This window comes from Haliotis rubra, unplaced genomic scaffold (genome assembly GCF_003918875.1).
Source record: "Haliotis rubra isolate DU_JTF1 unplaced genomic scaffold, ASM391887v1 Scf485, whole genome shotgun sequence".
Lineage (NCBI taxonomy): Eukaryota > Metazoa > Mollusca > Gastropoda > Lepetellida > Haliotidae > Haliotis > Haliotis rubra.
In genome coordinates this window covers 506,501-534,118 of record NW_025767174.1, presented here as the reverse complement: position 1 = coordinate 534,118, position 27,618 = coordinate 506,501, and the positions used below count along the sequence as shown (strand labels likewise).

At 38.0% G+C, this 27,618-nt stretch overlaps 1 protein-coding gene across 1 annotated transcript in view; it reads left to right on the top strand.

The window, feature by feature from the left end:
• LOC124291191 (potassium voltage-gated channel subfamily H member 6-like) overlaps positions 1 to 27,618 on the top strand; it is a 231,237-nt gene that overhangs the window by 90,851 nt on the left and 112,768 nt on the right. Inside the window, 1 exon segment of the mRNA XM_046728125.1 lies at positions 1,310 to 1,540. Coding sequence (XP_046584081.1) covers positions 1,310 to 1,540 — 231 coding nt within the window.

Sequence of the window (27,618 nt, the reverse complement as noted above, 5' to 3'; positions counted from 1 at the left end):
CATTCTAAGAGTTGTGAGGGGTAGAGGGAACAGATAGCGTTACTTTGGGACAGTGTAAGATTTGTTTTTATTCTGATGCATAGGGGCAAACAGATTGGATTTCTAATAATAAACCAGAAGAACGACAGCCATCTTTCAATTAAATCACGGACCATGGCGATGTTGTAACTGTTGATCTGCTGTCATATAAAAACTAGGTACTAAGCTGACACCATTGTCGATGTAAATGGGTTTTTCACTGTCTCTTAAATTACTGTTAACATCACTTGTTCTCCTTCATGGATGTGAACATCTACACTCCTCATTTTGGGGAGTTTATATTTCAATGTGATAACAAACAAAGCACTTTGAGCATGCATGTAGATGGGATATATAAATACCCATATAATATATTTGTAATATAATTTCGGTCCCGATCTAAAAAGCAGTCTGACCTATCATATCTATTTATGTCAACATAAGTGTATGAATTTTGTAGTGCTAATAACACTTCATGGACCCATTAATTTCACAAATAGTGATGTCCTATTTTCTTTTTTTCTTTGGTTTATTGTAAAAAGTCAAGAAGGAAAAATAATTTTAGTCTGTCATTCATTCACCTGCATTTATCAGTTCTTTGGTATCTTGTATCTGATATTTTACCTTACAGCTGGACTTGTAGACTAACAACTAGTCTCTGAAATGAACATATTTTACTGAAAAAAGTTCATAGTACAAAAAAAAAATATAATGAAAAGGAGCCCTGAGACTTTCTTCATTTTCAGAAGCTGAGGAAATCTAGACTTGCCACATTTTCTAGACTTGTTTGGGCTTTCTTGGATATATTTGCTTCAGGGTCTGTACGAGAGACTACTGGACTTGATGCAGTTTAAGTAGTTTCCCCAGTAAAAGAGGGAGCGATGGGTTAGCCTAGTGGTTAAAGCATTTGCTTGTCACACAAAAGGCCTGGTTCAATTCCCCACATGAGTACAAAGTGTGAAGCTCAATTCTGCTTCAATTGCCATGATATTGCTGGAATATGGCTAAAAGGCCTGTAAAACCATACTCACTCACTCACCCAGTAAAAAATGCTGGATTTATTTAGCATTGTTTCATTCATAATGCAAAATGAACGTTTGATAGTTCTGACCATGTTTTTTGTTGAGATTTCTATTCTGGATCATCAATTATCACAAAGTTTGATGTTCATTAATGTGTTTAGTGGAGAAAGTAATAGGGCCTGATGATGTGATCCAGCTGGTGAGTTGCCTTAATTCTTCATTTTATGTGAAAATTAGAGCAATATTAATTTTTTGTGTTTTGTTTTCAGATCGGAAGTTTGTGATAGCCAACGCTCAAGTAGAAACCGTACCCATTATCTTCTGTAATGATGGATTCTGTGAGCTTACTGGATATTCTCGTGCTGAGGTCATGCAAAAATCGTCATTATGCGACTTTCTTCATGGACCTCTCACTGGGCACTATGCGATAGTCCAAATACGTGAGGCTTTACAAGGATCTGAGGAGAAGCAAGTGGAAATACTCTACTATAAGAAAGATGGTGAGTGCATACGTACCCATTGTAGTCGCATGACTGCTGCATTATTTGTGTCGCATTTACACATTTAGGTTGCAGGTCACATGACAGTTGAACGTTGAATCTGCATTTCATGATTTCAGCATTAATGTCAGATTTACACATTTGGTGCTACAAGTCACATGACACATTTGGCTTATAGAGAATACTACACTCGGTCTCATTACATACGAATTATACGAAACGAGTGTCCTTCCTATGTTATCTGCGAGGTCAGATAACATAGGAAGGTCACGAAGTTTTGTATAATTCGTATGTAATGAGACCGAGTGTGGTATTTTATTTATTACCCGTCTTACATGCATTAAATTGACAAAATAGCGTTTTTGTTAATATTTTGGTTTCAAAACCGAAACCGGTTTCATAAAGTGGTTTGCGGAAGAGTTTTGTACTGTAGTACAATATTTGCATGACATCACACTGTAATGGCGTCCACTGCCTTGGTAGCCGACGTCCACGATGCATGTCAGTTGTCATCGCCTCATTACAGCCTCCTACAGTAAACTACTCCGTAGCACCCGTTTCTTGGTTTGCAGTTGTTTCATTCGGCTAACATCACTGGTGGAAACATTGCGTTTATGTTTTTCGACGGATATAATGTCTCAGTTCGACTCACAATTAAACAGCGACACGGTAATGTTCGCGATGTTTACATTCCCACAATGCATTTAAGTTGTAGAATGAATGAATTCACGTGTTTGTTATGAATGAAAAAATAGTTACGTCAGAATGTGACCTAATTGAGAGGTCATCGGTTATCCAATCAAATCGTTAGAATCTCAGGTCAAGTCGTTACGACACAGGTCAACGCGATACGACACACGTGTGACGTACAAGATTAGTATGCAACTACCCATACGTTGACCACGTGGGTAATAAATCAGGTTACATGACACATTTGACTCAGCAGGTCACATGACACGTTGACTCAGCAGGTCACATGACACATTCATGTCAGCGATCACATGGCAGTTGCATGTTAAACTTGCATCAAAGGATTTCAGCATTGAAGCAGATCACATAGCTTAAACTGGCATCTAGGACTTGCACTGCAAGATTTCAGCGTGGATGTCAAACTTCCAGTAGGTCAAGTAGTCAGACATTTCAGTAACTCTTTGTCACACCCTTTGCAATACTGTGATGCACATAATATATTAACGAGTGTATTCATATGTTAAAGAGCACCTACACTCATTTATGGAAGCAATTTTGATGTATTCAGAAATTAGTCACTTTTTTGGGGAATGAATTATTTGTGTCTTGTTTCCATGAACAACGTTTCATTTATTAGACCAACTTGTGATCCCTGGTCTGTCAGCACTAATGGCAATCACCACAGATGGTGGACTCAGGTGCAGGGGTGGAAATAACTTTAAAATTGCTAGTGTACTCCGTTACAGTGGCACATGTAAATCACTTGCCCTGATAATTTTTCCACTATACCGGCCGTTTTCTTGTTGATTTTTTAAAATAAACAACATAAATAACATTGGAAAGTCAACTGGACACCGGTACAGTGTAATATACAAATTTGCTTGCCTGACAGAAAAAAACACAGGACTCAGACGTCGGGCAATGGGTTATTTCCACCCATGCTGTCATGAGAACTCATAAAGCTAAGTTTTATAACAGAGTTATCTGCCCTTGGTGGCCCATTTGGCTAAGGTGCTGCATGTTACTGTGCAATGTGTTTTTTATAATAATGATAATAATAATAGTATATGCATTTCTATAGGGCATGTATTTTCATAGTAGTATGCTCTGTGCGCTGCTCAGACAAGATGATTGTTAGAGAAATATCTTTTGAAGTCTTAAGATTATTTTTTTCATTTATCACATATTATACCTTATTTTGTTTCAAGGTTTAATCAGAGCCACACTTAAGCTCATGGGTTTCACATAGGTGGTACACATACCAACACCAAGCTGACATGATGTTATAGAACTGGAACACTGTTCAACGCTTAGCATCTTTAAACCTAGCATACTCACTCATGCAAGAAGATCCGGGTTAGAAATAGCCTTCAGTAATCCATGCTTGTTGTAAGAGGCGACTAACAGGATTGGGTGGTCAGACTCTGTGACTTTGTTGACACAGGTCATCATATCCCAATTGTGTCGATCTAAGCTCATGTTGTCAATCTCAATCTTGCAAGACTCAATTATTTACATACCACCGGCATATAGCTGGAATATTGCTGAGTGCGGCATTAAACAACAAACATACACACAAAGGTGCTACAAGAAACCTAGAGACTTCTGTAAGAGAAATATTTTTGGAAGCTGCTTTAGGGCCATCTCACTGACTCCAGCCTCTGTGATATGTACCCGTGAAGATCACTGGATTGTCTGGTCCAGACTCAATTATTTACAAACTGCGCCATATAGCTGGAATATTGTGAGTGTGGTGTTACCCCCCCTGGCTGCTGAGGGTTTTTTTCAGGCGCACATTTTCATACGGTTTGAAAAGTTAACGTGCGAGAATTGCGCTCGCGTGGTCCTGGATCTACGTACGGCTATAAAATTACACAGAAATGTAGAATATCAAATTTCCTATCCGTTGGTATAAATATAAGTGCAACTACCTCGGCAGTTTGAGAAATAGACTAACAACTAGTCATTGAAATGAACATATTTTACTGAAAAATGTTCATAGTAAAAAAAATAATATATATAATGAAAAGGAGCCCTGAGACTTTCTTCATTTTCAGAAGCTGAGGAAATCTAGACTTGCCACATTTTCTAGACTTGCGTGGGCTTTCTTGGATATATTTGCTTCAGGGTCTGTACGACAGACTATTTGAGAAATAGACCTTGCTAAATGTTGTCCAAATTTTTGTTATGCGTTAAAAAACAGTAAATTTCTCCGCTTTTTATCGCGTACCGATAAAAGCACTGTGCTACGAATTTTTTAGTTTGGCATCTTTACGGAAAGTGTGAGCAAAGAAAATACAGCCTGATATCTGAACGACATAAGTGTATGTGAATTGGGTTTTTTACTTATGCATAACGTTATATGCTCAACATTAAAAATGACTCGCAATAAATGTCAAAAAATGGATTTTCTTCTATGATGTCAAACGACGACAGAAAGGTCATACAGGTATAATGATAAGGGGGCATAACTCCGTTATGCTTAACACTAGGTCAATGTAACTCAGATCACATGGAGAGAATTTGTTGTGGATACGGACGCTACATTTTCGGTAATTTTTGTTCACGGTGAACCGAACTATTCCAAATAAAGGTTCCCCAATGTGAGCGGATACGTTTTGGTAGAAAAGATGACAACGTACTACATGTGAAATCACGTAATAGCGATTTCGATTACCCTATCCGATATATAGGTTAGTTCTTAGATTCCCATATTCTCCTGTTTGTGTAGATGCATTTTGACTAATTTTGCATCGTTATTACCAGAGTACTAGCGATATCTTCAAATGTAATGAAATTGCTGAAAATAATACAACATTTTAGTTGACATCATTGCATGACGTCGGAAAAAGACGACTATGCTATGCTCATTAGTATATATCTCACCTAATTTCTATTAATTGTATAAAAGGTCTCGGCTTCTATGTCAGAATTCAACACTCTTTAGACAAAACATAAAATGACTGATTTTTCCATTTAAATAGTGTCCTGAATATATCAACAATTAGACGGTTTGACTGTGTATCTTATTGTGAGCAACACGCACACCTGTTTGGCACCAATTTAACGTAAATGAAAAATAATATTTCACAACACCCGAATATTTTGTTTGGGATAAGAATTTTCTTTGTTTATGATTATGTAGTTATTTCTCTTCATAAGTTTGCAATGAAAGATGCAAGAAGATAGCTTTTATGTATTGAACTATGTATTAGAATTTGGATGTAAGATTTGTCCAAATTAAGACATGACATGGTTTATATATTTTTAAACAATTTTTAAAGAGATTTAGTTATCCTGTCATCACAATATTATTTAATTGAATATGAATTTCCGACAAACGCACCTGGCCAATCAATATACATCATTGTTTTGTCTATAAAATAACACAAAAATATGCAATGAACAAGACAATTCTTTTAAATATGTGTGCATATATATTTCATAACATAAAAATCATTTTCATTAATATTATCAATTTTACTTATAAGGTTGAATTAAATTGCTGTTCATTAATGTGTTCATATGAAACTGCAATATTAGTCCAAATGCATTGAATATTGTACATTCTAAGATGCCTAGCGGTTAGAACAATAAAAAAACAAAACATTATCAGACAATTAAGGTATAGTTTTTTGATGACGAAACAATTGAATGACGTTATACCGTCACTGCGCCATTCTAGTGTGCCCCCTCGTAGTCGAACCATTTTACATTACGTCACAATGTAAGCGAAGTCACAATGCATGTCAGTTGTCATCACCTCGTACGGCCTCCTACAGTAAACTACTCCGTTGCATCCCGTTTCTTGGTTTGCAGTTGCTTCACGCAGCAAACATCACTGGTGGAAACATTACGTTTATGTTTTACGACGGTTAAAATGTGTCAATTCGACTCACAAGTTTTCAGCGACACGGGAACGTTCGCAATGTTTAGATTCCCACAATGCAATCGTGGAATGTCGCTTGACTACTCAGCTTCATCTGGATGTACTGATCTATACTTACGTTGGTAGTAGAAATGCGACGTTCATATTACCCCATACATATGGTTTACTTTAATGACAGATGTAATTAAAATAATTCAGAGAAGATAAACTGTCATCAAACTGTTATCATTTGGTTTTTTTCTGGTAACGTTCGTCTTAACGTAGAGGGGCAGACACATCAATAGAACAGCGTGCCAGTTAACCCTGTGCGAGTATTCCTGATTTAGGTCACCGACACCGTCGTCTGTTTTCTGCCTTAAATTAATCGTAATTATCCTTAGAAAGTATTATATTTGGCATCTTAGAAAAGAAAGTCCTCGTACTTTAACTATAAAAGTTTAGGGCAAAAGTAAACTTTATTACACTATACATGGTGGTAGAGCGAACTGTATTTCTTAATCATAGGAAATAAAGTAGTTGCAGTTATGGCTACGTTTGATCTTTTAACACTTGTGTAAAGGTTTAGAAACAGATGTACCGCACTAAATGTGTCAATTTCTCATGTAAATATTATTCAAACGATCAAAAACTTTCAAAGAATAAAACACCGTAAACCCTATATGCACGTATGATAAGATATTGAACAAGGCTAAGTGTAGATACTGAAGTCAGTTTCATGAAAAGGTATCTGAACTATACGCAAATTATACATCATTATACTGACGGAAGGATATGGCGATTGTTCAACCGACCTTCACCTCAAAGAAATTGCCTAATATGTACAACAATGTTGACGTATGACATCACTACCGATGACCGATTTCTTACAAAATGGCGGCTTTGCTGACAAGCGTACACAGGATTTTGCGAGGACCCTTCCATTGATTCAGGGATCGTTTGTGCATAAATATGAGATGTAAGAAATCAGAATGATTCTGACTATCTGTGTATTGCTATATGTTTTTATCGTTTTCATTATAAGTAAGAGAAGAAGCCAGAAATGCAGATAATTACCGTTGTCATTTTGCGTCAGTCATGGCGTCATGCTACACGGAAACTTTGACAATTTCTTATGAATTATATAATCATTGCATTGTATCTATTTATAATTTCTTATTTCTGGCTACGATACTCTTTCCTTGCATATTCCAAAGGTATTGAGCCATTGCAAGCAATGAATAGACCGATGAATGTTGGAAAATTTCAGAAAATGCTACTCAGTCTTTCGAGCACAGCATTCGTTTTCACACCCATTATGTTTCGTCTCATTTTAGCTAGACAGTGGTATTGGTGACAAAGACCATTTGTAATTTGATTCTAAAATGTATGGGGAATTCAGTGATGCATTTTTCGAAGCTGAATATGAAATGTACGTGATGTAATAGGCGTCTCAATACCGGCCTTCGCCAAACGTGATTTTGTAAACACTATCCAATATGGCAGAAAGCGATCTACGGCGTTCATAAGTAGTATTTTAAGTGTATTTTGAAAACATCCCAACCTATTCTAGATTCATCGGCAACGTTTCAGAATTATCATTAGTGATTTCCTGTAAAACTGATATCAGTGATCATGAATATGTTATTTTTGAAATTCAATTCTCCCAGTAATGATCTGGTTTTCACATTTCAAAACATTTTGTACTGTGTCAAAAATGGCGACATTTTCGATGAAGCCTATTTTGAAAGGTCATTTTCAGCTCTTCAGCTTTGTCTAAAATTATAGTGGATGGTATCAAGAAACGGGAAATTTCCCGCAGAATTCGAAACTGTGAAGTGTATTTGTGTGGGGGATATTTTGACTTTCATTGGACTTCAAATTGAGGGTTAAGGAAGGACATATATGTCCCTGTGGCACCCAGGGGGTTAAACAATGACCAAATCAAAACTGTGGTATGTTTGTGACAGTAGAAGCATTGCCACATGAAGATTCGTGTCAACCTACCCCAGATTTCCTATCAGAGGTGTATTGAGATAAATCTTTAGAAAAGTAGTATTAAAAGTAAGATTTACTTTGGCAGTTCCATTTAATATAAGTTCCTTATTCCAGGCAACGAAATTCCAATTCCTCCCACAGGAATCAAGAGTTCATTGACATTACGCTTAATGAACATCACTCACAACGATTCTTGTTAGGGAATGAGACGTGTGTCACCCGCAGCCATTATTTCCCATGGGCCCTCATTTTCATCTTGTCAGCCTTTTTCCTCAACACTTCCCAACTCTGACATCATGCATGACAGCTTGCAAATTATAGTGTATGTGACTTTTCAAAAATTGTCACACATCGTTACAGAAAATTACAGAAATTCCATGTTCAAATAACTGTTGAGAATTCAACAAGTGAAAATTTAATTTTGAGTTTAGGAACCCTAAGAGAAAAGAATGCAATTACGCTCATAGCAATATTTTATATTTTGAACTGCTATAGGCTTTGCTGATGAAAAACAGTTTTGGGTCAAACAATTAACCTCTTTTGAGTTTTCAACTACAAAATTCTCAAATTTGCTCAATAATAAGTCTGTAGGAGATTTGTTGGAAATTGGTAAAATTCTTGGACTGTGAAGGAATTTAATCAGTATTGGATGTACATCCATCAAACTGATACAGTCCGTATTTCCCAGGAGAGCTAAAAAGGAAAGATAAATAGTTTGATCATATCCAATGAGAAGGGAGCAATCCCACTGTGTTCTTGCCTTTGGTTTTGTATGAAATTTGATGTAGATTGATAATCTTGGAAGAAGATGTGCAAAGATTTCTTCTGTCTGTCAGGTAAGGATTTGTTTCTAAAAAACAAATCTATATCATGAAAAAAAAAAACATGAAAAATGTACGTGTACACATGTAGCATTGGGTCCATGGAGAGTAATGATCATTTTGGGGTTTTTACCCCAGCAGCTGTCTTATAAAGAGGACTTGTGTCTAAATATTGAGAATGAGTGATTTCTAGTGATCCAGTCATAGAATTTTCACATTGTTTTTGCGGTTCACACCCGGACTGTCAAATGTTTTATCGAATACACACCCGGACGGTCGAAAAGCAGTGGAGTGTGGCAATGCTCCACACTGGTCTAATAACACCCGGAGTGTCGACTGCCTTGGAGAACATGAACCTGCGAATAGCAGAAAGACTGCGCTAATCCGCTCTACTCTAATTAACGAGGGAGGAGACATGAATACTATTGTTGTTGAAATGAGAAAAGAGTTTGAGTTTGAGTTAACTAGATTTGTCACATTTCCTTCTCAATGATACAGGCGGAAGTACACAACTGTTGTTGTTGAAATGAGAAAAGTTAACTAGATTTGAATCAGATTTGTCACATTTCTTCTCACAGATACATATGTAACTATATAAGCTAGGTAAGTAACATAAACGATGTCTATATCAGCTATATCAAGTTAAAAACGCCTCCAAACCATTAATAAACCAACTACTAAACCTTTATAATACAGCTTGGATAAACGGTCAAATACCAAAAGCCTGGAAACATTCCCTTATCATATCCCTACACAAACAAGGCCAAGACGTAAACAAAGCCGAATCATATCGGCCAATATCTCTAACATCTAACATATGCAATACCATGGAGGGTATGGTTAACAACTGCCTCACACAATATCTTGAAACACAAAATCTATATAATACAACTCAATCAAACTTTCGCAACAAAAAAAAAAAGGTTTAAAAGAGGCACTTCTAACTTTTGCATCAGCCTTTCTAACAGACAGAGACTTTAAGGTCTCCATAGACCATCAAATCTGATGATATATTCAACAACCTCAGTAAAAACATAAACAAATCCCAGTTTGCCAACGATGGAGCAATATGGGTTAATGAAAACCAGCACTTAACGTGGAACAAACACACTCAATTCATACAAGAAAAATGCAAGTCAGATCTCAACATTATTAAATACCTATCGCATAGTAAATGGGGTAGCCACAAACAAACATATTATATAAATCACTCATCAAATCTAAATTACTCTATGGCTGCGAAATATTTCAAGATATGGCACAAACACCAGTTCCAAGCACATTCTAACAAACCCCAAATTGATTAAACCACTCATTAAATATCTCATTCATGCAAAATTATACCAAACAATCTAGCAAAAAAACCAATAATACAATAATTCCACTTAAAAATTCGACAAAAAAAGAGGAGACATATGCCCGAGCATGCCCGTATAACAAAGTGGACACAATAAAGAATGTAATGTATAACATAATTTGCTTTCCTTAATGCCCGGAGCGTCGAACGCCATAGTGTTAATGCCTAATTACCTCCTTACGTAATATCCGAAACATCAAATTTATAAAATTTCAATTTTCGACAGTCCGGGTGGACACCGTTTTTGCGGTGTATGCCCAATGGAATCGGTTTCCGTAGATAATCGAGACATATTATTCTCTGGCGTTGACATTTTATATTTGCGAATGTTGTAAATGTGGGTCAAAGGTGAGTTGATATACAGAGAGACTTCAAGAACACTGCGTCTATTCTCTAGCTGTATTGCAGCAATTCTCTTGGGTGAGTGAGGCAGTCTTGCATGGGGCAACCTTACTGACTGAAACAGTAAACGGTGATATTTTTGGGGAACTAAATAATTTTTTATAAACCTTGTGAAATAGATATGTTTCAAACATACATTGTTGAAGTTAGTGTAAATTCTAACTTGGCTGACTGTTTTCATCCTTCCTTACCATTTTTTCCAAAATATAGGCCGGAGTCATCAATAAAACGAAGATTGATGAGACACAATACACTAGGCAGAAAGTAGCTATAGCTGTTTGTACATAAATATTGTGTTCGTATTTGAACTTGACTACTAGTAACAACTATTTTAAGAATCAGGTTAGTGTCGGAACATTTGATATAGACGGTTGGACATGTCAGCGGCCACATCAAGAACTTTTTTCTCCTTTCCTGCAAAAGGAGAAGCTGCAAAAATCCACAGCACCATTAGGAAAAATACTATTTTGTGTCTATAACTAGAAGCAGCAAAAGTCATTTCAGTAGAATTAAGAAATTCCCACCAGAGGCCAGAGGTCCTTGTACGATTTTGACTATATCATAAATTCATGCTATTTAATCATTATCAGAAAGGGGTGATGTCATATTGTTGAAAAAAGCTTGAGTCATAATTATTTTGTTTATGCCATCTGTTTTTCTGGAACAAACTTTTTTTCAAAAGAATTCCCCAGCCCCTCCCAGAATATCAAATGCTTGTCCCTTTAACATTTTGTGCTTTAGAAGTCTTATTATAAGGATTGGATTTTGTAGCTCTGGAAAATATGTCATAAAGGGCTCATCAAAAGAAGAGAGTACTTCAGTTTACATGAAAATAGAAAAAAATTGTGGAAGAGATCCTGCTTTATGACATTATCCAAGTTTGATTGACGCCTGCGTGTCCCAGTAAGATGATAACTTGGCATTAGGGAGTTATAAATAAGTCACATCTACTATTGGCTCCAACTTTATTTCAGGGCGGTCCTGATTGATGTGTTTGAAAAGATACAGCAAAGAATTTGGTCTTGGCAGCTGAAGACCACGGAATTAATAAATGTCATTTCGGATCACATTGATTGGAACATTGTGCAATCTTCGGATACATCATCCTGTTCAGGGTTTTCTTCTTGTGATTTGTTGAATTTCTTCGGAACATCTGAAAATGTCACGACTTTTGAACTTTATGCCAACAAGCTGTTTAGATTTGGGACAAAATCTCAGAAGGTGAAAAGTTTGGTTTCTTGGCTATGAAGTCAGATGTCAGTAGCAATAGTTAAATGGTGACTTGGCATCTGAAGTTTTAGCTATGCATAGCTGTCTACGCTAAATGACTTCATTAAAATAAAAACAGTCCTTGTTAAATGACTTCATTAAAGGGCACCTTCCTCTACTAAATGACTTCATTAAGGAATTATTACCTCTGTATAAAGACTTCATTATAGGGATACACCTGTCTGTTAAATGACTTCATTAAAGGGATGTGTGGTTTTGTTAATTGACCTCAATGAAGAGATACCTGTCTTTTAAAATAACTTCATTAAAGGGATACCTACTTCTTATAAATGATTTAATGAAAGTAATTCCTGTCCTTCCGAATGACAGCATTGGATGTGCACCTATCCCTATAATGTAATTCTGCTAAAGGACTAGATTGTAGGGATACCTGCATGTGTCAGATGACTTTATGCATGGGGCACCTGTTGCTGTTGATGGACTCCTATAAGAGGGGCACCTGCCTTTCTGTTACAGGAATACATGCAGGATCAGCTTATCTAAAAGAGTGCCAAAGGGTACCATGAAAAAAAATTCATAAAAGGAGAACCTACTTCAGTTAATAGTTCCACTCAAACTAATCCTCACATGTATGTCGTAATTTTGATTTGATTTGATGGAATTTGATTTTGAGTGGAAAGGATTCTAAGGTTCTGCATGTCTTCAAATATAGAACATGTCATGGTGGAGTAGCTGGGAGGAATACTATTGAATATTGAATAGATAGACACCACTAGGCCTGACTGACTGAGTTTAGTTTTAAGCCGCTTTTAGCAATATTCCAGCAATATCACGGCGGGGGACACCAGAAATGGGCTTAACACATTGTACCCATGTGGGGAATCGAACCCGGGTCTTCGGGCGTGACGAGCCAACGCTTTAACCACTAGGCTACCCCACCGCCCCCACTAGGCCTGAAATATGTACAGTAAAATATGGTTCTAACTAACTCAAAGGGACCACGAATTTTAGTTATGACCATAGTTTGTTTTGAACATTTTGACTGAAATATATTGCAGGAAGCAGGGAACAAAAAATAGTTTGTTATAAGTGTTTACTGTATATTAAAACATTTTTTGTTGCATTTTGTTGGTGCATATATATACAGAACGGATGCAAAGGTCAGATGCAGTTAATGAGCTCAAATGTGTCAGAATTTCTCATTAATCAATGAACTGAAGTTTGTTTAGAGTTAGCATGTGCAGTGTCTTGACCTCCCCTTCAAATGCACATCAGTGATTCATCTGTGACTGGGTTAAGGAAATTGTAGGTAAGAAATATGTTGCATCTCAGAAAACCGTGGGATATATGTCATAATACATAGGCCTTGTTCCATGAACCAATGAAAGTGCTTGGAAGACCGACAGTCTATATCAGAGGGTGGGAATTATGACAGTTATAGCACTATAATCATGTCAATGTTAGGGTGGAATTCTGGATATAGTGGAAGTTTGGGTAGAGCAGAATGCCAGGTAGAGCCAATTTCTGGGTAGAGCAGAATGCCAGGTATAGCCAATTTCTGGGTAGAGCAGAATGCCAGGTAGAGCCAATTTCTGGGTAGAGCAGAATGCCAGGTATAGCCAATTTCTGGGTAGAGCAGAATGCCAGGTAGAGCCAATTTCTGGGTAGAGCAGAATGCCAGGTAGAGCCAATTTCTGGGTAGAGCAGAATGCCAGGTATAGCCAATTTCTGGGTAGAGCAGAATGCCAGGTATAACCAATTTCTGGGTAGAGCAGGATCTTGAAACATGCGGAATCCTGCGACAGGCAGCATCCTGGGTAGAGGATTGAACGACCTTGAGCAGAACTCAGGAGAGCACAGAGTCTTAAATACAGCTTAATTCTAGAAGACACTGCAGCCACTCCAGATCTAAATATTGCGCGAACATTTTTATGATGTAAGTCTTTAGGGTTATTTATAGCATACTATTACAGGGTCATAGAATCTCTATTGTTTTACCATTAAGGAACAGCTCTGGAAAGGAAACATTTATTTGTGCATTTGATCCGAGCTCTGGCTCTGAACCACTGAGGATACTAGGTGCAGCAGCTCAGGTCAAGTGAACTTGGCAAGTAGGTGAACCTAATTTGTCTGTTAACACGTCTTGTCTCAGTGAAGAGCAGCATGATTAATTCATGACATCACTGCCCCATTAATTCTTGATCGACAGCCTATCAGGAGAGGCAGTTTCAGAATATACAGGAAATGGTTACAACGGGCAGTTGTATCATCTGGGTCACTGCCTCTCATAGATGGCTGGTGACAGTTGTCATGGATACCTGATATTTTGGAGATTATGTATTTATAGGCATAATTCTTGGTCACAGAAATTAAGACATGAAAATGTTTTTTGAGAAAATGTAATTTTGACCTCAATGGTTGAAAAAGCAGCCATCTAAAGAGGATTCTGTCAGCAATTTATTAACCTACTGACTTTTTGCCTTTTGTATTGTAGATATTTTCTTATTACCATGGTAACTTTCTGACAAGTACTACTTGGCAAGTAATTTACTTTTGAATTATTAGACTGGGGATTTACATATATAAGCATGCTTGTTACCCATTTAATGTTGATAAAAGCAAGATACTGTATGGATGACAACTTATTTAGTTATGGTGCAACATTTAAGTGTATACAGAGGGGAAGAGGCAAAGGTATAAGAATCTATACCAAAACATCGCATTATGATTTAATAGAGTTGTTCATCCTTGAATTTATTTGTCTATGATTATATTCTTTCATGATAATATTTATCTGATTCTGTTCATACCTAATGGATTGAGTGAATGTTGTCTTGGACCACGGTGTAATACAAGCAGCCCATGTGGTGTCTGAGTCTGGATAGAGTCAACAGGATATAACCTAAACCCAAAGGTAGGGCAGTAAATAACATGGAACATGTACAAGTATATAAAGACAGATAATCCTTTATAATCAGGGATCGCCTCTGTGGTGTAGTGGTTAGAGTGTCCGCCCGGAGAGTGGAAGGTCGTGGGTTTGATCCAAGGTCATACCAAAAGACATTAAAATATGGTACTTGTTGGTCCCTGCCTGGCGCTCGGCATTAATGGGTACAACAAGGACTGGTCGGCTCGGAGTCAGTATAATGTGGGGTATTCATGCTTCACTGCGGCATGGTATCTCAGTGGGCTATCACTATAAAACCAGCTTCAGTCTGGGCTAGTACAAGCAGCTGCACATACACATACACATGCATGCACGTCGTCATATGAGCGAAATATTCTCAAGGACGACGATAAACCCAATTTCATCTCACCTCACCTTTATTATCAACCATTCTCATTCTGGTTGATGCTTTAATGAAAACACAAGTTGCTGTTAATCTTCATCAAACATTTCACTTGCATTATCCACAAAAATAAACTTGGTCCCAACTTTAACCCCAAAATGTGCCAAACCGGTATCATCTTTAATGATGTGTTTTGAGATTAACCTAAGCCAAAAATTGTGTAATACTGGCATTATCTCCAAAAGTGAGTTTGGAGCTTAACCCCAACCTAAAATTGTGTAAGAATAGTATAATTCATTGAAATTGTGCAACCTGATCCCAAATCTTTGTAATATTAACAATATCACTTTTGAAGGGTTTTGAGCCTAACCCTAACCCCAAATTCATTCCTTTAAAAATTTCATCGGAGCAGTTATTAAACTCTCAGGGTCCCTCCCGAAGAAGTCATTTGACTTAACAATTGCTTTTAACTTGAGGGAGATAAATCAGCGAAACGACCCCATTGTGATTTTGATGAAACAGTCCTGACATATTGATGTAATCAGAAATAGACACAGAATTTTCTCGTTAATTCCAAAATGCGACACATACTTCCAGCTCAAGAGATTCGCGTCTTCGTGTCTGTTGACTCCCTTCTCTAACATAAGTTCTCCACATTGGCAACGAAATTGAAAAGTCGGTATCCCTTTCTCAAGAAATGAAACCACGTCTCCTCATGGTCGTCATGACATCACAGGACTCCTGATGGAGAGAAGATGTCGCGTACAGAACCTCTCTGGAGGAGTATTTCTGGTATCTACTTTTGTGCTTGCTAGACTTATTGATCGAAATGATGGGCAGGTCTAGAGGAATTTGTTGTAAAAACGGTTGCTGTACCAGACACGGCACACACAATCTTTTAACCTCGTCACCACCATTTTCATCAGTAATTTTACTGTCATGGTTGATTATGACGAAATGTAGAAAATCTTTTTGAAAAACTTCATTTGCCTGTTCATGAATTTATTCTGTCATGACTGATGCTGGTAATTATGAGTGATTAATGTCTGATGATTTGCCTAGATAAATAAGAAAAAGGGATTAGGCCAAACAAATGTTATATAAAGTAAATTACTTTTTCTTTGACTTTCTGTGATGTAAGAATCAGGATCCAAGGGAATGTTTGATTATTTTTCAATGGCATTATTATTTCGACCAGGTTCGAGAAAGAAAGAATGTAATAGATTTCCTGACAAATGCTGAATGGTAACTCAACATTAATACTCTAAATATTGGGAGGGAGTGAGTGAGTGAGTAAGGTTTTAAGGTGCTTTTAGCAACATTCCAGTAATATCACAGTAGGGGTCACCAGAAATGAGCTTTATACGTTGTACCCATATGAGGAATCAAACCCAGGTCTTCGGCATAAGTGAACGCTTTAACCACCAGGCTACCTCATCACATTGGTTTTCATACTGAGAACTGAATCAAATCATAAGATTCAGAGCTCCAGATAAGATTTACCTCATGTGGGTACTATACCCATCATAAGATGGGTATTATGAATGTTGAGTGGGTATTTCATTTACCTTACCCCTGCTTTCAGACTGATCCTCCAGAGTTTACTAAGCCTGTATTCTTTCAAGGACAATATCATGATTTTAACTCCTGTACTGAAAGCCACTGTTTATTACAACGACAAGATTTAGAAAATGATAGATATTTTGAAAAACTTCATTTTGATCATGAATTTATTATGTGAGCCAAAGACAATAAGTAGCTAACGACATACCACATAAGATTTGATAAGATGAAGATATGATATAGTTTTAGAAAAGCCTCATGAATTTATTATGTGAGCCAAAGACACGTCAAGGGTTGAAATTAAGATCTAATTCTTCAGTAGGGCATCTGTGTCAGGGTGCTTAGTGACTGTTACATTTATTTGACGGAGTAGTTGCCAACCACTTCTGCCAATACAGAGTTTGCCCTGTCCCACAGGACAACTGTTGAAGGCGAGTGTAAAATACTGATGGTGCGCAGTTTTATTGGTAAATCAGGGTTTTTATCTAGGTTCAATTATTTCCACGATAAGTATCACAATATTATTTGAAAATGTTCAGTATATCAGTTGATTTGAAGTTGTGATGTTTACCAGGAAAACTTCATCGAAAGAAACTTTTAAATCTCTGCTAAAGACCCATCTATTCACTGCTGCCTTTCTGTAAAGTTATATAAACTATTTCCTTCACCAATATTAGCCACTGAGCATGGTGGATATTAGGCTTTATAAATACATTATTATTATTATTATTATTATCATGTGTTTGATGTTATACACTTACCTAACACTTTTTAGTGTTTCAGTAATTCCAAAGTTCCGCAAATATAAGATGGTAGTGATATATAGTTTACAGACGACTTGGACCAGAAGTAGGCTTTATTTGAGCCCATGCAAATATAAGAACTTTATTCTCAGTTACTTTCCTTTTTATGTGCATGCACATTCCTACACTTCCACCAACAACATCCGGGTCTCAAAGATGGCAGCATAGTTGGAAGTTATCACCTGCATCTTCTTTGATTCTATTTATGAACTTCAATCCATGAAATCATGTTTCTGATTGCTTGTGAATTAAAAATGTGTAATTATAAAATCTGTACTGGATATGTATTGCAATAAGACCTTGTTTATCACAGTATATTGTGATACACTTTGAGTCTCCAATACCCATTCCTAGTAGACATCAGTGAAAATGTTGCTATTCTGAGTTCGCTAATTTTCCAAATAAATCACAGTGTCTAAGCACTCAGATATGGCTATTCAAGTAAGAGGGGCGGTGGGGTAGCCCAGTGGTTAAAGTGTTTGCTCATCACGCCAAATTGCGGGTTCGATTTCCCACATGGGTACAATGTGTGAAGCCCATTCCTGGTGTCCCCCGCCATGATATTACTGGAATATTGCTAGAAGCGGCGTAAAACCATACTCACTCACTCACTATTCAAGTAAGCCCCCTTGTTTGAAATCTACATGTCCTACAATTGATATATATCATTGTAAACTGCATTTCCTTACGTTGATAGACATAAACTGTTTATGTCAAAATGTAAATTCATCTAGAATTTCCATCCCTGTAAACCACTGATTACATCCAGTGTTACTAATCACCGATCACTACAATTGAATCTGACCAGTCCGTAACTGACTGGAGAGGCCACTCATAATTGAAAAGCACTACTTGGCCAGATTTAACTTGCCAAGTCGTAGTAGTTAGTCAAGTGCCAGCCATCCTGACTTGTCTCTGCGGGATGGATTCGACAGCAGTATCATTGGTCATCTCCACTCGGACACTGTTTTAGATCTAATCCTTTGAAGAAATCTTGGAGAGTTGACCTGAAGGTGCACAGGAATTTTGTCATATTTATCAGTCATTCCAATGGCGGTTATAAATTTGATTTATATACAGTTGTCGTGGTGTCTGGTATGTCTATCTTTCTTTACATCAAACTATATGGTAATGGAACAGTTACAGTAGTTTCGAGTGATTGAACAGCACATTTTGAAATCTTTTCTTCTTAACTTAAACCTATAAAATTTATTCCATAACAATAAAACATCCCTGCTAGAAGAGTATTGGTTAAACAATTGCGACTTTTTTGTTTATAACTCACAACCAAACACTTCTAATACCATTACTTCACCACAAGGTCCTGCCCCATCAGTGGGCCTCATCACAAACTCATGCAAAGTCAAGTCAATTGTACACCAGTCTAAGTAAACTTAGGCTCAGTATTATTCGTTACACTGCTATACTGAGTTTAACAAACCCTAGTAGATGGTCACGTCAGCTAACCTTTTGAATGACCAATCAGATCACAGCTTACCAAATCGCGGAAGTTAATATTCGCACATACCGTTTGAATTTTTACCTTGAAAACTCGAACGATTCTGAATGCTATTTTCTGCATGATCGCTTCCGAATGGTACACATGGAGGACGCCATCATTCACAACAGTGAGTAAACAGTCGCTGAAAACAGCATTTTTATCCCCCGGGGGGTATTAAAATGGAATCTCTGTCCGTCCGCGTAAATTTGTCCAGTCTAAAACTGTTCAATATTTCTTCACCAAACACATTGGTGTACTGGTGCCTTTTGGTAGTTTTTCTGAATTAAATATTTTTGGCGTTTCCATGGCAACAGAACTCTAAAACTGTTCAATATTTCTTCACCAAACTTGTGCCATTCTGAATAAAATACATGGATCTGGTGGTGTACTGGTGCCATAGATAGATTTTGGTAGTTTTAGAATTCTGAATTAAATATTTTTGGCGTTTCCATGGCAACAAGTTCGACTTTGACTGAAATGCGGAGCAGTGGTAGTGCTCTTGGCACGTAGCCAGAACTGTAAAACCGACTCAATATGTCTTCACCAAACTTGGCAAACATAGATCTGGTGGTGTACTGGTGCCTTTTGGTAGTTTTGGAATTCTGAATAAAATATAATTGGCATTTCCATGGCAACAAGTTTGATTTAGACTGAAATTAGCGATAGTGCTCCTTTCTGGAGCAGAACTTTAAAAACCTTTCAATACTCTCCTTCTACTTTTCTATATACACACCTAAATATTTGACATAATCATAACTCGTAGACATAATCATGAAGAGTATTTTGCCATTAATAGTAATAGTAACCATGTCATCAAACCCCTAAGCATACATACTGCAGGTCAATATCTAAGTTTAATGCGGATTTTCGTTTGTTGAGAGATCAGTGTCAGCGACCGGGGAAATGCAAATGCCCAAACCATTTTGTAAGTCCCTCCGAACCCTACATAGTAGCCATTGTCTGATTGGTTAAATCTGTTCAGCTGTCTCGCGTTTGATTGGACGGTTATAGGTTGCTCAAAGGTTAGCTGACTTGACCTTCTACTAGGGTTAGTTAGACTCAGTTCAGCAGTGTAACGAATAATACTGAGCCTAAGTGTACTTAGACTGATTGTACACCTAAAAACATGGAGAATGTACAAGTCAGAATAGGAATTTGCAAAATACATATTACAACCTCAAATGTTAAAAAATGTTCATTGATATTGTGAAATGTTTTGGTTTTCAGAAAAATTAATTCAAACTCTTTTAGCTGCAGAACTGTCACATTCACACATTTGTGATATCATCCTGGAATACAATGATACAAAAGGGAATACAATGATACAATAGGGAATACAATGATACAATAGGTGTTGTTATGTGTTGAGCCAACTCGGTCATGGTCTACACGGTCTTTATCAAATTGAACACATATTGAATGCAGTATTCACTTTGCAAAGGCAAATATCACATTTCAAAATCATAAAAGAAATATGTAATACCTGTCCATAATGTATTCATACTCAGTGAAAAGTTCAATCCCATTCAACGTTTATAAAGCATTCAGATTATAGCTCATATTCTGTTTTTATGACATTATTTCCACTAGTGTATATCACTGTTAGTTGCACTGGCAGGATTTATCATGCCATTGAATAATCAAGTGATAAATCTTGTTAAATACCATGTGGTTATTGTGATAATGTCTACTTGGTCAGGCTAGTTGATGAGATTGTTCACAGATTATTTGAGAAGTCTGGCCAAATATGCTCTTCATATTCAGTCAAGTCAATAATCCTGAAGTAAACTAACATGCTTGTAATACCCTCCATTACTTCCACAGACACCTATCCCATTCTTCCTATCTTTTTCAATCTTTATACAACATTCACAGCTGAGTGGGATGTATTTAATAGATTTTAAAGGAAAACTGCAAATATTTGCATCATTGGACTAGAAATGTGGAACGTCGTGAAAAACTTGCTGATATTCTTCCTGAATTGACAAAATACAAGCAAAGACTGCCTTATACATGTCTGATCAAATTTGGGCGGAGAGTACATTGTTTGGAGGACAAATCAAACCAATTGATCTGTTCCCAGAGTAAACATGGCCACCAAATCTTAACGGAAGGTCACTCGACGGCGGAATCACACTTTGAGCTTCTGGAAATGAAACGTTTCCCAATGTTGGTAGGAAACGTGTCTGTGGAACAGCAGCAAAACTGGCTCTGTTGACCAAGCCCACCCAGAAGATTCTGCCATCGTTGATGGACATGGTTTCTTGCTTTCTTAAGTTATTGGAAGACTATCTTTCTTCAAGGTTTCTCAAACAGTCTGATGTCAGTCTTATTGGCAGATAACATGCTTTACTATTTGCTTTTTGGGTTTTAGATAATATGCTTTTCTTTAAGATTTCTGTAGAATTTAATTTTTGTTCCTTTTTGTTATGTCTGATGATTTATGGATTTCTGAATTTTGTAATATGTTCCTTTTGTATTTTCAAATTGTTCCATTGTCTCATTGTCCCATCACCCTATTGTCCCATCGACCTTTGTCCCATCGACCTTTTGTCCCATCACCGTACTGCCCCATTGTCTCATTGTCCCATCACCATATTGTCCCACTGTTCCACTGTCTAATGTCCCTTGCCAGCAATGGCACTGATTCAGAATCTTCACAAGATAAAAGACAAAATCAAATAGCAGATTATTATCAAATCTATTTGTATATCTATAAAATTATGACCCCTAACTTCTGTTATATCTAACAGGTCATCATGCTTCTTTGATGATAGGAATATATACCAACCCGATATTGCTATTCCTGTGACTGTTACAGGACGTAACTGGATAAACAGCCCCAAGTACAATTAGAGGGAAATCTTTAAACATTCGCCTTGCTCTGTCATTTGCTCGTTTTAGGCAAGATGACTTCATTGCTTTCCTCGTAGACAAAAGGGCCCTGTAAGTAATCATGGTGTTGAGTAACGTACATTGATTTACACATATCTCCACAAGACGTTTCTCTTTCTTCCCCTGCTAAGAGTTAGAACCAATACATAATTAGCACCAATTCCATTTGTATTACCCCTTGAAATAAAATAAAAGTCATCTTTTGTGTGCGGACAGTATCAACCAAGCAGTCACGGAATCAGACCAAACATGGCTGTTCAGGTTTAAAGCCATCCATTTGGAATCAATGCTCTCCGCCATGATGGCCTTTTCTCACTGCAAAAAACAAACCTGATGTAGTTTTTATTCTAAAACAAGTCAGCTTGATTCTGCTTAAATTGACTTTCTCTGACAAATCCGAAGTCATTTTAAGCCACACCTCGCTGTTCTCACCCAAAACAAATTAGACCTGCTTCGCGTCACATTTTGACCAAACCAATGCGCTTTCCTTCTAATCACATTCATGTTGAGGTATATGTTGATTTTACCAATTTAGTCTCTATTGAAATTGAACATTCATTGTATCATTGACAGTCCTGCCAGGGTCTTCTCTTATGCATGCAGATTGAGGGATGGTGTTTTTGTCTGAGTTGCTTTACGAACAATGTCGAAGTCTCTGCATTGAGTGATCGTGTTCAGTTTTTGCCCTTGGAGAAATGATCGTTGGCTATGCATAGAACGGAGTTTGCATGAGCAGAGGTAGGGACGTTCCAAGTTCAAGCTGATTAAATTTCTTTGTTTCTTCTCAATACGGTAACGATTTTGTATTTTAATCCGAGAAAAGATTGGTTGATTACTGGAAGTGGATGCATTGGATGTTTTTATTGGCAGATGAAGGAAAGAGTGGACTAAGAGGTGTTTTATGCCAGCTGGAATCTGTGTCAGGATAACAGAAATAGCAGTTTAGTGAGTGAGTGAGTCAGGTATAACAGTGCTTTTATCAGTATTCCAGGTATGTCATAGCTTGTTAGCTTAATGAGTGAGTATGGTATTGCCACTTTTAGCAATATTCCAGCAATATCACAGCGGGGGACACCAGAAATGGTCTTCACACATTGTACCCATGTGGGGAATCGAACTTGTGCCTACGGCATGCTGAGTGAACACTTTAACCACTAGGCTTCCCCGCTGCTACGAAGCGGAGTGCAGAAACCTCTGGACATCTTTTCTTTTTTATCCGTAACTTGTTAAAGGTAGAATGTGACAAGATATTACAACTTTGGCGTGACTAGCAAACGCTTTAACCTCTAGGCTACCCACCGCCCCTGTTAGCTTAATACAAGAGGTAAGCCCCAAGTAATGCAGGTGGTAGACGTCTGGCGAATGCAGGAGCAGGGGCTGGGTGCAGACAAACCAAGAAACGTAACCAGGACAAGCCAGGATTTAAACAATTGACCAACGATTTCTGGCTTTCCCAAGGGACGTAACTCTGGTGCCTTAGGGTGCATTAAACGAGTGGTCCACCTGTACCCATAACTGCAATCGAAGACCAGGATACCTTGGACTTGTTAGTTGTTATTATTAGTGTATAGTATATTCTTCAAGATCCGAGGCGAGTGGGGTAGCCTAGTGGGTAAAGCGTTTGCTCGTCACGCCGGAAGGCCCGGGTTCGATTCCCCACTTGGGTTAAATGTGTGAAGCCCATTTCTGGTGTCCCTCGCCGTGATATTGCTGGAATATTGCTAAAAGCGGCGTAAAATCAAACTCACTCACTCACTCTTCAAGATCCTGTCTTGTTACCATTGTGGTCAGTATACTTGTAGGTAGTTTACTCAAACCCAAAACTATCCCAATTGCATAGATCAGTGCTCATGCTGTTGATCACTAGATTTTCTGGTCCAGACTTGATTATTTACAGACCACTGCCATATAGCAGGAATATTGCACAGTGCAGCTGTAGAGCTGACCAGTAGAGTAGTAATATCACTGGATCCCACCACAGAATGTTTGAATGAGATCACCAGGTTTTAAGAGAGGTTTATTCAATTCTTATAAGTATTTGGGATACATTTTGATCGGCAACAAAAGCAAAAGGAAACAAGTAATACTCTTAAATGGTGTTTACGACTGCTCCACATTGTGTAGTGTCTTATGACAGTCTAGTGCACAAAAATAGTTCAAGAGAATGTTCTCATCATCTGAGATGGGCCATTAGTGTTACTCAACTTTGCCTAGGATCGCTTTGTGCTTAGCCTTGCCCTAAGACTGTAATGAATGATCAATCCACAGATGTTCTATCCTTAAAGGTCACATGCAGCCAAAAAATCAAACATAATTAAAACACAATTATCACTTATTCATGACATATAATATACATTGCTGGTTATGAAAAAACATATAAACAAAATTATAAGCGTACAATCGCAAATCAAAAGTGCAGTATTGTGTACTTGGGTTTACTTCCCAAGAAACGAAGCAGCCGGGATACCGAACCCAGTCAGAGCGGGTGGGTGTGCACTCAAGTGTAATGGCTGGTTCATTTGCAGATGCCCTCACGGCTCATTGTGTGTGTGATTCAATTAGTGAATCGTTTGAACTCCGACTTCGCGCGGGTTTTGTCATTGTGTTATTTTTCAACTTTATAAGTTGAATTTGCATTTTCGATGATTTGTTTTGGTAAGTCCATACCGAAAGGTATCAGAATCTGCAAAGTTGTGTTTTACGTTGCATGTGACCTTTAAAGGAGACAAGCCTGGACAAGTGGGCATTACTAAGGCACAAGTCTTTCATAGAGATAATGTGTTCTTATTTACATCTTGTTGAAATTTTGGTGTAATCTAAAAATTATTGCCGTTGAGACTGGTGCAAGTCTACCATGGGCTTTTCTTTAAGCTGTGATCTTTACTTTCTTGTTTATTGTTGCAACTATACTCCCTGAAGAGGTGGGTGTAATTGCTGTAGGTTTTCTGGTAGTAAGTTGACTTCACATCTGTCGAGCTCATCATACAGATGCTCACTTGGGTTGAGATCTTCTGACCTTGACAATCATGGAAAAACCTTTGTAACCCAGTCCAAAGTTAAAATACTGTGCCTAGTACATGCAGGGCTTGGACAACATGGGGAAGTAAGATCTCACCCCATCCCAACACCTGTTAGCTGCCTTGGATGTGCCCAAGATCTGTTGTTTGCCCGTAAGAGATGGGCCCACATCATGACACTTCTTTTACCAAATCTGTCGACTTCTTGTTGGCAACAGCAGGTATAACGTTCATTCCGTTACCGATACACACAGATCCGCCCATCATTTCCTTTGAAGAGGGAAATAGAAATCGTCACTAAACCAAAAGCTGTTTTAACGTTGGGAAACCACTGATGAGAGAATTATGTCGGGGTAAACTAATGCCATCCACACTGCCTTTTCACTCCAGTTCCAGTAATAGTAATTGGTATTAGTAATTGGTTGCAGGCAATCCTTCAGACCTATATGAAGAACTTGTATTTCAGTATACATTGTAGAAGGCATCCTGTTTCTGAGAAGCGCATTGGGGTAGCCTAGTGGATAAGGTGTTCACTCGTCACATAGAAGACCTGGGTTCGTTACCCTACTTGGGTACAATGTGTGAAGCCGATTTCTGGTGTCCTCCACCATGATATTGCTCAAATATTGCTAAATGCAGCATAAAAAAACTCACTCACTCACTCACTCAGGACCAAGCTGTCCTGAGCTGTTCAGAGGTCACCTTGACTTACCGGTAGGTTGATCTCTAGTGGTGCCATGTTGTCATAGTGATGACACCTGGCCCCGATTTCTCGAAAGAAAACTTAAGTTTTTACTCAAATTTCAAACTGTGTTTGACAATTTGAAACAGCTGAATTTTTAACTCAACTGCATTTTAAAAATAAAAAAGACGAAACAACTACAGTAATCTGTCCACCAAACTCAAATTGTCTACTAAGTTTGAGTTAGATATCGAATTCAGTTCCTTCTGGGAAATGCATTTTCTCAGATTTGAGTCAAAACTCTTACTTAGGTCAAAACTCAGACTTAAATTTGTTTCGAGAATTCGGGGCCTGGTGTTCATTATACCAGGATACCAGTAGCACCATTACACACATATGCAAAGGCAAGTCAATTGTCATGTGAAGGAGAACTGAACATAAAGTCCATATAGGAAATTGCATCAAACATCATATTGGTCACTGATGCACTGAGGTCCGGGTTAGAATGAACCTTCAGTAACCCATGCTTGTCGTAAGAGGCGACTAACGGGATCGGGTGGTCAGGCTCACTGGCTTGGTTGACACATGTCATCGGTTCCCAATTGCGCAGATCGATGCTCATGCTGTTGATCACTGGATTGTGTGGTGGAGACTCGATTATGTACAGACCGCCGCCATATAGCTGGAATATTGCTGACTGCGGCGTAAAACTAAACTCACTCACTCACTCACTGATGCACCAGTTAAAAGGCCTCGACTGGAGGACCCAAAAAATAATATATGTTTGAAGTTTTGGGATTTTGTGTATAAAATGTCAACTAAAATTTACAACTAAATTATACAGTTGTACAGCTCAAATACTAGCTGCAGATCTAAATGACATTCACTGACGACATTAACACACTTGGGGCATGCAACTTGTGTCAGCTATTTAACATTCATTATAGTTAGGAGATCCAGAATCATGGCAGGTTTGAGATCAGCAGATCTTGTGAGCCATCAATTTAAGCCACCTTAATAAATGCTGAAAAACAGCACCACACTTTGAGTTTTCTCTCCTGTCAAGCTGACCACTATTGGATTGAAAGACTTGAAACAGAAGCATCCAAGCCATATCCCTCTCAGTCTCTCATCGCCTCCTCCCTTCTCACAAGCTCCCCTTGACCTTGTTGTGATACCACACCTTCACCTTGTTAGTCATACCTGTTGGTAGACTTCAACAGCTTCTGGACATACCCTTGTACAGGACCCCTTGTACAGCAAGTTTGTTTCTATTTCAGACAGAAAACAAATCTGGACAAGCTATCTTAGGGTGATCCTCACAGCCAGTATAATGGCTCAGATCAGTGCCACTTCCTATTGTAGACGGCCATTTTCAGATTGGCAGGGGTAATTTAATTGCAAATGATCAGCAAGAAGGGGTGCTGCAGCCTTGATCTAGAAGATGGGGTAGTGGATTTATCAAGATACTCGAATTCCAGGGTTAGATTTATTGTGATTTCTCATGACAGCCAGTAGGCTTTGTAATTACTTCATAGCAAGTCATAGATTTGGTGCTGGTGCTGTCAGCCCAGTCTATTATAGCTGGACCGTTCGAAGCTGTTACGGTTGTGATCAGTCTAACTCTCATGTGATCCTAGTTTCTACTTGGCTACTTTGTAATTACTGAATCGAAAGTGACCGTCAGCCAAATTCACTATTACAGGACTGTTCAAATCTGTTACGATTGTAATTGGTCTAACTCTCATGTGAAGCTACCTCCTTCTGGACTTAGTAATTACTGAATCGAAAGTGACTGTCAGATAAGTTAATTATTATAGGACCGTTTGAAGCTGTTACGGTTGTGATCGGTCTAAGTGACAACATAGACGTCATGTTTATTTGTAAAGTAACCCAGGGGTGGAAATAACCCATTGCCCGACGCCCCAGTCCAGTGTTTTTTTCTGTCGGGCAAGCAAATTTGT